This window comes from Cynocephalus volans, chromosome 2 (assembly GCF_027409185.1).
Source record: "Cynocephalus volans isolate mCynVol1 chromosome 2, mCynVol1.pri, whole genome shotgun sequence".
NCBI lineage: Eukaryota > Metazoa > Chordata > Mammalia > Dermoptera > Cynocephalidae > Cynocephalus > Cynocephalus volans.
This window is the reverse complement of record NC_084461.1, coordinates 126,090,800-126,103,133: the sequence shown is the minus strand read 5'-3', so window position 1 is coordinate 126,103,133 and position 12,334 is coordinate 126,090,800. Positions and strand designations below refer to the sequence as shown.

The window sequence follows — 12,334 nt, the reverse complement described above, 5'->3', positions numbered from 1 at the left end:
GCCGGGGAACCCTGGACAACCCACCTTTTAAAAATGAACAGGTTTCCCCGTTTGCAGTCTTTCAACAACATATTAGAATTGGCCAAGTTTTGGCTAGAGTCCCTCCAGGTCAGTGATAACAAATGATGACTTCTGGGTTGAAGCAGGCCTACAGATGTAGTTTTTTGACCTGAACAAGGTGTACTATATATATACATCCAAACTATCTGCCAATAGGAGATTTCACATAAAACTCTGGCTTTTCAGTTTCTCTCAAAAAATTTAAATATCGGCAAAAGTGAGTCCATTTTCACACACAGCTAAAGTTGGCTAAAACTAAGTTCCTGCTGCCTCTCTTTAAAGAGGTTCCCAGTACCCACAAGGCCTGATTTGCAACCCCTACTTAGGCTGTGGGTCCTGGAGCTCTACAATAAATACAATTCTGCAAAAACAAAGTATTGTCCAATATAGTCAATTGTCCAGGCACACAGCTATGTAATGACTCAAAAAGGTGTGGTTTCTATCTTTGAGTAATTTACGAACTAGTGCAAAACAACTGGATAACAAGGTACTAGAATGGCTGCTCTGGGGTTGAACACTCAGACAATTGTATATTAGTCACCTGTAAAGAATAGACAAGTTAGGCTCTAGGCTTATCTGCCTAAGAAAATTTTCTGAAGAAGGTGGGCTCGGATTTTCTAAAGATGGTGTTGTGTCTTCCAGGCCTCCCACCATAAAATCCAGGAACAGGTAAACTCTCACCTTGGCAGCCCCGATCTGTTCCTTTCGAAACTTCTCCAAGGGTGTGATGAGCACTTCACTGGCATTCTCAATCTGGTGAAGAAAAACCAGAAGGGTGGGGTGGGGAGGGTTATACAAAAGCAGTATCAGTAAAGAATTACGGCCACTCCATCACAAAATGCTTACGCATGTCTTAGTATAAAATCTGTGTAAGAAATATTGTACATGTGTCAACTGTTTATACTTGAATTACCATGTCAAATCAAAATCTAGTAGTTGCTTCAAAACATGATATTCTTCCTGTGCATGACTAATATTGATTCTTTAAAAGTAAAAAGGAAGACCTCCAAAGACGTAAGCAACCATCTGAAGACAGAAGGAAGTGGCAAGAGTAGGGTCTAAGATTCAAGCTTCAGATAAGATCTTCTTATAAACACTCATTCACCCAAGGTATAGGCAAAGTAGATCAACATTGAGTCTAGGTTGAAAACAAAACCAAAACACCTTTGGACATCTGGTGGCATGAACATCCCAAGCATGATTTTGTGTTGCCCTATTCTGGACTGGGCCAGGACATCTGTGCCTCCTGACCACTGGCTGCCTCCCAACTTCTCCTCACAAGGCTCACTCCTCAGGCCTTGCGTTCCAATCCACTATCAGCCCAAGGCACCTCAGATGCACCAAACCCATCCCATCTCACGGCCTTTGCATTTGGCTGTGCCCTTAGACACACTGTCCCCAAATCTTCACATGGATGACTCTCTATTGTAAAAATGGTTTCAGCTAAAAGGTCACCCTCTTAAAGGAGGCCTTTCCTGAACAACAGTGTAACCCAAAGAAGCTTCCCCTGACACTATTTTCTTCCGAACACGTATGCCAGCTGAAGTTTTCTGGTTCACCCCTACACACACACACACACACACACACACACACACACACACACACACACACACACACACACACACACACACACACACACATCTATAGACACACACATATTATCATTTACATACCTACACACACATACACGTTGGTGTGTGTGTGTGTGTGTGCATATATATATACATATGTGTGTATACATATATATATATATATATATATATGCATGCATACCACTATCTTGTAAATGCTCACTTGTCCACCACTATCCCCAAAACACAGAAGACTGCTGAAACAAAGGAGCACTCAAACATTTTTGAATGGCTAAATGAATGAATGATTTGATTGGCTGCCAACTGTGTGACCATGGGCAAAACATTTAACCTCTCTAGGCTCAATTTCCTCATCTGCAAAATGAGTGTGCTGAATTGTTCCAGTTTTAAGATTCTATGGTCTTTTCTAAGGCAGTACAATATTTTATAATCTTTCAAGTCATTCATCGCTCACTCTTTGCTCAACTAATTATTTCAGGAATGTCATTACAACAAAGCATTATTTTTTCTAATCCTATGCATGTCCATCACAACAAAACCAACAAAGTAAATGCCAGAAGTAGTAAATGGATGCAGTAAAGAACTTACTGAACAATGTGAGAGACATAAGAAGGTAGTTCTACAAACTTATTCTCATTTGCCTTTTTCTCAATTTTGAGAACACTTATTTTAGAAGAGTTCATTTTAACACTGCAGTGTTGCGATGACATTTAGCTTGTTTGTTTATTGTTATTGACAGTGCTTAATTGGTTCACTAGTTTAAATCTTTTCTACAAATCAACAGCAAGTCTCCAAAGTTCACCATAGCGTGCTGAGATTCTATGTCAATGGTCTCAACCTCGGCTGCATGTTAGAATCAGCTGGGGAGCTTTTAGAAATCCCAATGTCCAGGCCACACTCCAGACCAATCAGCTCAGAACATACAAAGGCACTCAACTGCTCACTTGGGAATCAGGACACCCAAGTTCCTGTCCCAGTCCTACTACTACTTGCTGTCAGCCTTGACCTATTTCCTCATCTGTCAAATGAGGAATTGCAGATCGTGAGGAATAAGGTTCCTCTTGGTCTAAGATTCCATGACTATGTAACCCCCGGTCAGTTCCAAGCACTGTGCTTAATGTTGGGGACACAGAAGATCATTCTCTGCACTTGAGGAACTCATATTTACTATGGGGCACAGACATGTGGAGTGATTATCAAGACACAACGTGGTAAATGTGGAATCAGAGGCAGAACCTGGATGTTAAGACAATACAAAGGATGGCCAAATATCCCAGGGAGTCAGGGAAGGCTCCCAAAACAGTTGCAGCTTTGCTAAACTCAGCTGAATTGATGCTGAAGCTGTCACTTGGTGAAGAGGTAGAGAAGGGGCTGGCAATGGCCAGATACTCAGATGCAGACAGTAGAAACTCAATTCACTGACATTAATAATAAAATTGCAGAGGCAAGCTGCAAAGCATAATCCAGTCATTGTTCCCCTACCACAGGCCACAGCAATGTGGGGTATTCATGGTGATGTGCTCACCACGTCCTCCACCCCCAAATACTGATTTGGCCAAGAATCAAACTCAAAAGAATCATTTCCCTTTCTCAAGCACTAGCATGTGCACAAAAATACAAGCTTTCCTCTACCTCCACCTACCACCAACCCTGCTGCTGCTGCCACCGCCACCACCACCTTCCTAATTATGATGGAAGCACCCAGCAGTGAGCAATCAGGAGAAACAGGATCTCTCTCTGCAGGGCAGAAGGTGAGAGACTTCTGCTCTGTTTTGGAGTTTTAAAGAAATTCCCACATTCTTTGGTACAATGCAGACTTGGATTTGAATCCAGACTGTGCAACTTATTAACTGTGTGATCCTGGGCAAGTTACTTAACCTCTGTAAACCTCAATATCTTCATCTGGAAAATGGGGATTAATATAAGGACCACTTCACAGAGTCATCATGAGCGTTAAAATAGAAAATGCATGTAAAGTAGATGGCTACATAACCTCTTGGTAAACTTAGTGCTCAAACTGTCAGCTGTTAGTATTGGAAGAGAAGAAAAATGCTCACTGATGGAATTTTCCCCAGGCCTTTGGAGCACTGCTGCCCGGAGATAAGCCTTCCTAGGGGCAAACCAGTGTACAACCAGCAGGGGATTTCAAATCAGACTTCATTCTTGATATCTTAGGGATATGGGGGAAGATGCAAAGGAATTTCCTGTAGGTTTGGGATCTTTCATCCATTAATACTGAACTACATCAGAATAAATCCTAACATAAAAGATATCTCTTAAGAACTGGGAGATCAGCATTTGAGTCTTGAACCTGCACAGTGCCTCTCTTTGAAGAACTTATGGTAACCTTCATTAACTAAGTACCTTCTACATGGCAGGCACTGTATTAGGTGCCTCAGAATTAAAAGGGAAAAAGTGACTTCTGCCCTCAAAGCACTCTTGGACAGGTTTAATCAGGGAGCAGAGTGGGGCATTTTCTTTTCCATTCTGCTGGTAGAGAGTCTGAGGCCCCCAAAAGTTAAATAATTCAAAAAATCCACCCTTAAGTCATACATCTTATGCATAAAGCCTATAGTGAATCTTTAGGAGGACAACAATGTCATTCCAAAGATACCCAGCAGGGTACTCCTTTATCATTTACAAAAGGCTTCAAACCTTGCAAAGATGAGGCTTGCTTAAGAGCTCAAAGCACTCAAATGGCAGAGTATGAACTTGAACCCAGTTCTTCTGACAACAAATCCGTTGCTCCCTCAATGTGAACATACTGTCTGGGACCAAGAGCAACCCAGCCATACTCACCATCCGTATCCGTTCATCTTCAAGATTCCTGAGGACAGTGGCAAATTCCTGCAAAGACCTCGCTGGAAAAGAAAAAGGGACCATGAGGGGGAAGGAGAACAATGGGTCTTCAGGAGCCTTTCCAGCTCCAGCTATTCAGGTATTATTTTATGGACTTAAATTTGGTATATGCAGACACCTAAAATCAACCGCTTCCCAAGACTGTCCTTATCTTTTAATCATTAACCATTAAGGATGACACAAAAATGCAGGTTAATTCCACCTGGCACTCTAACTAGGGAAGGATTTCTTCAAGGAAAAGACCTGTCTGTTCTGAGAGTGCCCAAGACTGGTGAGATGCTGGCAGGCTCTCAGCCCTGGGCTGGAAGGGGCAGAGTTCTGCTTGGGAGTTGAAGGATTTCCTGTTCAGAATTCGACCTCCTCAACCTTTGTCATGAGGCTGCGTCAGAACCCAATCTTTTCTTTGGCACTAGAACGAAACAAACAGTACTGCTGGCATCAGAAGCCACATCTCTGGCTTCTCCTTAGGTTCCTCCTCTCGAGTCCTAGAGTCACTTATTAATAGAATGCAGCTTGCAGCACGGCAGTCAGACATGGATCATCTTCTTTGCCAGGATTATCCACAAAGGTCATAGGCATTAGGTGCACTGGCCCTGAGGATACTTGGGACACTTGTGCAACACTGGGAAGAGCATCCATACATTCACAAGACACAACAAGGATGTGTTTTCACCGCTCTCAGCTGTCTCCCAATTGCCTTTGCTCAGCCCCAGATCCTGCGGCTCTGCATGGCAACAGGGACTCAAAAAGGATTTGATGAATTCATTCAATAAAACTTTCTCAATTCTTGCTCATTTAACGGGGTCAATCAAGAAGCCCAATGTAAGAAGAATAAGGTGCAATGACAAGTCCCTGGCAAAGAAAGGTGTCTTGACATTGCAAATCCTCCATGTGTCAGGGGATGGTGAAGAGGGAGCAGCACAGTGTGGTGATCAATAGCAACCCACCTCTGCCTCTTGTTATGGAAATGAAAGGGAAAGGTAAGGACCACAGTGAACTGGACACTGAGCTCCTGTCCCCAGCTGATGGCAGTGGCAGCTACACAGCTCCAGCCAACTACTGCCAGGCCAGAAAGAAGGGCCAGTGGATCAGATTCTCAAACTCTTCAAAGAAGCTGAAAAACTGGAATTTTAGATCAATTCAATTTAAATGGTAATTCAATTTAAAAAATGAAAGCCAAATAAAACATGGCTGCATTCAGATCTTAGCCCATGAACTATTATTTTGCAACCTCTGATCTAATTCTTCCCTCATCTACCTGCGACCTACTTTTGCTCTAAGTTCTTAGCATTGTGACTAGGGGAAGAACGTCACCAAACCAGATAGTACACTTAAGGAAGGTGGAGAGGACAGTCCCCTGCAATACTTTCTCATGCACACTGGAGGGCAATCCCAGAACTCAAGGAGAAGCCCAGAGTAGCCCCAGCCCTGATCCTCACATATCTCTCTGCCCCTCCACTAGGGACTTCTCTACTAACCTTAGAGATCTCCTATTCCAGTGAAAAGACTGAGAACAATGAAAGCTGTAATGAATAATGAACGTTTTTATCTTCTGCCAGTTATGACTTACCTATACACATCTCATCATCTGTTTCTGCATCTCCTATGCACTGGAATTTAAATTCGTTTAAAGAATCTGCAAACTTCCGCTTCGCTGAAGACAAATCTAGCAAGAAAGGCAGAGAAAAAATCAGTAATTACTGAAATTAAACTGGCTTTTCTGTTTGGTGCCATTTTTAGTCCTTCTGTGGATATAGCAGCAAGTAGGTTTGTTCCTGAGTCCATTTCAAAGCACAAAAGAATGCAAATTCAAAATAGTAAATACTGGCTTATCACATGAAGCACTGACTTGCTCTAGAAGTTAATGTTATTGTTATATCTGCTTTAACAATTCTAGTCCTATCTCTACCCTCAAGCAAAGTCCTGTCATCTCCATTTGACAAATGTAGGAATCCACTTGCCTAGGGAGGTCAGGGAGGAAGCCTGAGTCAGAGCCAACCTCAGTAACCACAGCCAACCACAGCCTGCAGGTCTACTCTACCACCGACCCTCCATGTGGCCATTGCAGCTGCCCTCACATCTGACTCAACAATACCTTCCCCTAAGTCCAACTCACAACCCTCACAACTGAAGTCAGGGAGAGAGCCTGAGGAAAGGTGGAAGGAAGGGCTTGGAACTGCCCTGCCTTCATGGCACAGGAACACCTGGCCTTCCTCTTCCAACTCAAGGACAGATGAGGCCTGAGTTCTCAGAACCTTCTCTACTCTCCAAGCAGAGTGTCCAGCTAACCTGACAAATTCCCACCAGAACCATTTCCCTGGGTGGCCACATCCACTACCACCAGGAGAATAAAGCCCTGGCAATGTTTTGTACTGGGGTAAAAAACACACCCCACACATAGCATCTGCAACAAAAACTCAGAGGCCCTTGTCAAATGAAAACAATAAGCTTTCACTGAAGACAGTGATAAAAGGCAATGATCCTTTCTGAGCCTTCAGCTTCTGTTAAGGGTATAAAACCACCAAGGTACTTTTAAGTGGACTGACAGACATGGCTGCTCAGTACAAATGTGATTAACTTAATTCCATGTGCAGCTTCCTGCAGATTAAGCTAATCATTCAAATTACCCTCATCCATGTTTCCCTCATTGAAGGGGAAATGGCATTATGTTCAAATTTCCAGAAGAGGGAAACATGAGGCATAACTGGCAACAAGGCCTGGCTTTAATAAGATATTTAGGCGCGGGGGGTGGGGAGGCAAGGAGGGGTGCATCATGGCTTTACAGATCAACCTAACCTACTAGAATAAAAGCATCCATAATCCTCAGCACTTCTCCTTCTTAGCTACCAGATTTTCCCCTTGAGATTAGGGGTCATGTTTTTCTTCTTTTGATCTTGTTTGGTTTGTTTCCTCTCCATGTACCTGGCAGTGCACTCTACTCGGCACGTGCTAAATAAATGCATGGGGGGCGGGCATGGGTAGGGGCACTGTACATAAATCCAAGCCCCAGTGCTCGTTCCAAGCAATGGCTGCTAGCAGAAGAGCCAGGCTTGGGCTGTGCTGCTGTTCTCAGGTCTGGGGCTCAGGCTACTGCATGGATAGCAGCAGCGCCTGCTCCCGGACCGCCCTCCACAGGCTTAGATGACACGGGTCCCAAACTACCTGTGGCTTGTGCAAAGCATTCTGCTCTACACCAAAAGAGGCACTTGGGGTGGAGAAGGACAACACAGGAGCCCACAGCTAACAGTCTCTCCCTGGTTCAGTCACTTTCATGGAATGGTCCTTGCCAGAAAGTCAAAAGATGCTGGCAGGGAACTCAGGCATCTCTCAGAACTGGCCAACCCAGACTGAGAATATCCCTCAGAACACAAACCACTCCCCTGGCAAATCAAGAAAGAAACAAATGTATATGAAAGTCAGAACACTGTGGGAAAGAAAGAAAGAGGAGGCCACAGGCAGGAGAAAAAAAGAGAATAATATTTCAGAGTAGAAGACAAAGCCCCCCAGGAGCCCCAAAATGTGTGTGCATCAAATGTGAGTATAGCTGTACACATTCTTAATTTAGTCAGAATGTTCCCCCATCAGAACTCACAGAGAAAGGACTGAGCCAAGAGCAAGAACAGGTTTGTTTCTCTACCTACCTGACAATCTTCCGGTGCCTTCCCAACAGGACAAAGACTCAAGCTGGACAATCATCTCAACAAAGTGGAAAAAAGGTGAAACGTAAGCCAGGCTTGGGAAAGCGCCCAGCATGCACCTGAAAAGCTGTGCTGCCAGGGGCCGCTGCCAATGAGGATCAGGGAGTGGCTAAAAATGCACAAGAGGCCTTTGTGGGGCCTCGTCACAGGAGCACCCATTTAACCAGGAGCAGGGCCTGTTCGCTGAAGACCAGAAGGTAACCTGATTTCATTGCCTGGTAGCACAGAGCACAGCCTGCCATAGCACAAACCTGAGATGCAGGATGGGGACCGTGAAGCTAAGAAAGAGGCCTATCTGCTGATGGAAGATTGGGTAATGAGCACTGGTACAGAGTCAAAACTGGGCTGTTAGCCAGTCAGGACAGCTGGGGAGACTGAGAATCTCAATTACTGGAACCTGAAAAGGAGCTCACCTTGGGCTTAACAGAGGAATCTTTCAGTAAAGCTACGGTGGACACCTGTTGTTTTGCTTGTTTGGAATCCATTCCCTAGACTTTGGAACAGCACCTCAAGTTGGATTTCTGCTTCTCCACTTGCATTCTATGAGGTGCTGATTATAGGCTGATCAAACCCAACCCCTTGCCCCCACCCCCACCCCACTAGCTCCCAGGTTCAAGTTCCAGCTCTACTATTTATTGGATATGTTATTTCATCTGACAGAAGTTGTCAGCCCTGTGGTTTGTTTAGATAGGGAGAATCCAGTAAGACACACTGTAGAAGCATTTGTACACCGAAAGGTTCAGTTCCAGGCAAGGCTCAACTATTCTCTCCTAATCTATGATTCCTCCAGGAACAGGATCCAGGGAAGGTAAGCATGACTATCTGTGTTTGGAGCTCAGAGAAGTTAAAGAACTGACATAAGAGCAAAGAGCCACTACAGAAGGGACCTGTGACTCAATTAAGTCCTCTGAATTGAGACTCTTGTAGCATGTGGGAACACCATGCTACCTCACCCCAAAGGACATCAAAAAGAGAATTTCTACCCAAAAGCCATTGCTTCTTGCCTATTTCAACCCAAAAGGATTGGTGGTATCTTACGTAGATTATCACCTTAGATACGCAGCTCCCCAAAGATTTATTTCTGGAGCTCTCTCTGTTGCACACAGGCATCTAACATGCACATTCCACTAAGAGGAGAGGGGAGGGGGAGAGCTTGGTAGTGGTGCTGGGTGCATGCCAAGCTTTGTGGCACCCTGCTCATATAACCCCACTGTTTCATGTTCAGGCGGTGCAAGACACAGCGAGGAGCCAAGCAGAGTCAATAATATTTACTTTACAGAAACATCTGTTGCTAGAAAAGCAGAATACTGGCCAGAGTAGAAAGTCATAATTGCCAGCACCTGGGGAGGCTAGGGCTCTGTCTAACAGAGTACACAGGCTCTGCCTCTCAGATTGAGGAGACAAGACAGGTAAAAGATAAGAAAGCAGCTAGGAGTCTGGGCCTTAAGAAACTGCTCCCAAAGCCATCTGCTCATTTAGGACCAGAAGAAAGTGCCCTTCTCTTCCTGGAGATGCCATGTTCTGCTCTAGCAGATATTAGCCTGCATAGGCTTTTAAAAGAATTTAAACCAACTATGATCCTTCTTTCACTAAAACTGGCTTACCATCATTTTTTTAAAAATTTGAATCTAATTTTACACAAGTTTTACCAGTAATACCACAAGTCACGTCACTTCTATTTTCTCCTTGGGTAAAACTTGACATACATGTGTATCCACAGTCATGTACACACATGTACACCCACAAAATGAAGGACTCAAGGTATCCTTGCAATTATATTCATTTTCAGTGCATCTACTGCCTTTCTGTGACCTCCAGAGTTGCCAAAAATCTATATTAACTACCTTAAAGATTTTTCTACTCAGTCACATCTTTCTCTCTGGACTTGGAACGTGATTACAGCTAATAAAGACCATTGCTAAGGTAAGAACTTGCAACAGGATTGGACTCCTAGCTGCTTAAAGCAAAAGAATACCAAAGTCCCCAGACCTTCCTAATCTGTCCCTTCTCTAAATGCTAATTACACTTACTTCTCTATGTGTTATCACCTTGTATTTGGAATGATTATGGAACTATTCACAAATGGCTTCACATCATAATGCACAAAGAGTGCCTAGGACATGGTTGGACACAGTGTCCCTCAAAACCCATTATACTCTCCTGAGTGGACAGAGCAACACAAGTTGGCTTACAGGTGGTGTCTGAGAATCTCCAGAGAGAACCCATGATGACAGCTGAGAGATGGCCACACACCCCTGCGAGACTGCAGGTTTACCCCACATCCCAGGTAAAACGCAACACACTCAAAACCAAACTCTCTCTGCCCTACTACCCTGTCCCAAAAGAGAGTCAAGGGCCTCTTCCTGTGTCCCCAGTGAGATGTAGGGCACCACCATTTATCCTGCCACAAAAGTCAACACCCACATGACCTCCTTGACAGCACAGTCTCCTCTATGTGCCATGTCCATTCCCAAATCTCTGCATTTTGCCTTCTAAGCATCTTTCAATTCTGCCCACTCCACCCCTTCACCATCAGCAACCCAGAAACCAAATACACTCATTTTCTAGGGTAACTGCCTCCTTTCTGGTCTTCCCACATCCACTTTTGTCCCTCCAGTCCTCCACTCAATCCTGTCAACCCCAGCAGTGAATCCTGTGATGGCTTCCCAGAGCCCTGAGGATGAAGACCAAAGTCGCTCCCAAGGCCTGAGGGACCCTGCAGGGTCTGGCCTCCCTACCTCCCTCTCTGGGCTCCAGCTGCTCTGGCTTCTGCAGTTCCTGGGATGTTCCTCCTACCTGGCACCATACACCTACTCTGCCTGCAGCACTCAGCTCAAAAGTTCCTTCCTCCAGGAATCCTTCCCTGACTTCTCTAACCAGGCCAAATCCAACCCTATTTTTCCCTCCTTGAGTACCATATACCTTTTCTTCAGAGCAATTTTATACTTGTTCAGGTAATTTTTTTTGGCAGCTGGGTGGTATGGGGATTTGAACCCTTGACCATGGTGTTATTACACCATGCTCTAACCAACTAAAGTAACCAGTCAGCCCTAAGGTAATTCTTTAATTAATGTCTCCCCTATTAGTAAGTTCCATATAGGCAAGCATCATGTCTCTTCATGCTCACCTCTGCATCCCCAGAACCCAGCACATTGCCTGACTGAGAGCAGGTGGTGCAAAAAGAACAAAGAGAGAGGAAGTTGGGCACTGCACTTGTCCATTAGCCTTCAAAGATAAACTTCTCAACTCTATGTTTGACAAGTGAAAAAACACAGGTAAGTTAGAGAAACTCTCCAACTTATGTAAGTCTCATTGGAATTTGGTATGTAACAACCTCCCTTAATGTTATCCATTGAGGAAGATTCCCACAGAGCTGGAGGGAGAGCCAGCACCGGGAAGAGCATAAAGCTAAACCTTCTCCAAGCCAAGGGACCCAGAGACAGGAGCTACAAACAGGCTATCGACCACAGCCATGTATAATTTCAGCCCCAGCACATCCTCAAGACCCCCGAAAGAGATCCTTCTTTTCTCTCTCCCCATATGAGGGCAAACTGAGAACACATCCTTTCAGAATCTGTACTTAGAGAGAGGCATTTCCCCTACTCAGCATTTCCCCAAGTTTGTGTGTGGCATTTTAAATCTAGTTCAAAGTGCTTAACTACAAGAAAAGCCAGTGATGTTAAATGCCATCCTACAGCCTAAACCCCTACATTACACTAGCAAAAAGAAACAGACCATGTTCAAATCTTACAACCAAACAGAATTTCCCACAGCATTTGTCTTGTTTCTGTTACACATGGTCTTACCTGTCTGTGGCCACTAGATGGCAATCGACTATATTGGAGAAGGTATGCTAAGACTCAAGAAGAAATGACAGAGCCAGCTTTAAAGGCTGTGCTGGGGACAGATCCTGTACCCTTGGTGAAGACACACCCATCTGAGAAGGGAAATGCCCAGTGGGTGCTTAGTCAGCAATTGGGGGAGGGGCCCTGGCCCCCATGTGGGAGCAATTGCTCTAATATAGTCAGAAGGCCTGTGTTCATCTTTTGTATTTAAGCCTGAGACATGGAGGGGAAGGAGTAGAGGGATGAAGTCACTGCCAATGTGTCTCTCACAGTCTTTCAA

General features: G+C 44.5%; 1 protein-coding gene across 3 annotated transcripts in view; it reads right to left on the bottom strand.

Moving 5' to 3' along the window:
- Window positions 1-12,334, bottom strand: part of ARHGAP26 (Rho GTPase activating protein 26) — a 409,057-nt gene that overhangs the window by 302,702 nt on the left and 94,021 nt on the right. For all 3 annotated transcript variants that reach the window (XM_063088222.1, XM_063088223.1, XM_063088224.1), the window contains exons 2-4: window positions 6,082-6,177; window positions 4,452-4,513; window positions 742-813 (exon numbers count right to left, since the gene is read on the bottom strand). In XM_063088222.1, the coding sequence (XP_062944292.1) occupies window positions 742-813; window positions 4,452-4,513; window positions 6,082-6,177 (230 nt within the window). The remainder of the gene's footprint in view (window positions 1-741; window positions 814-4,451; window positions 4,514-6,081; window positions 6,178-12,334) is intronic.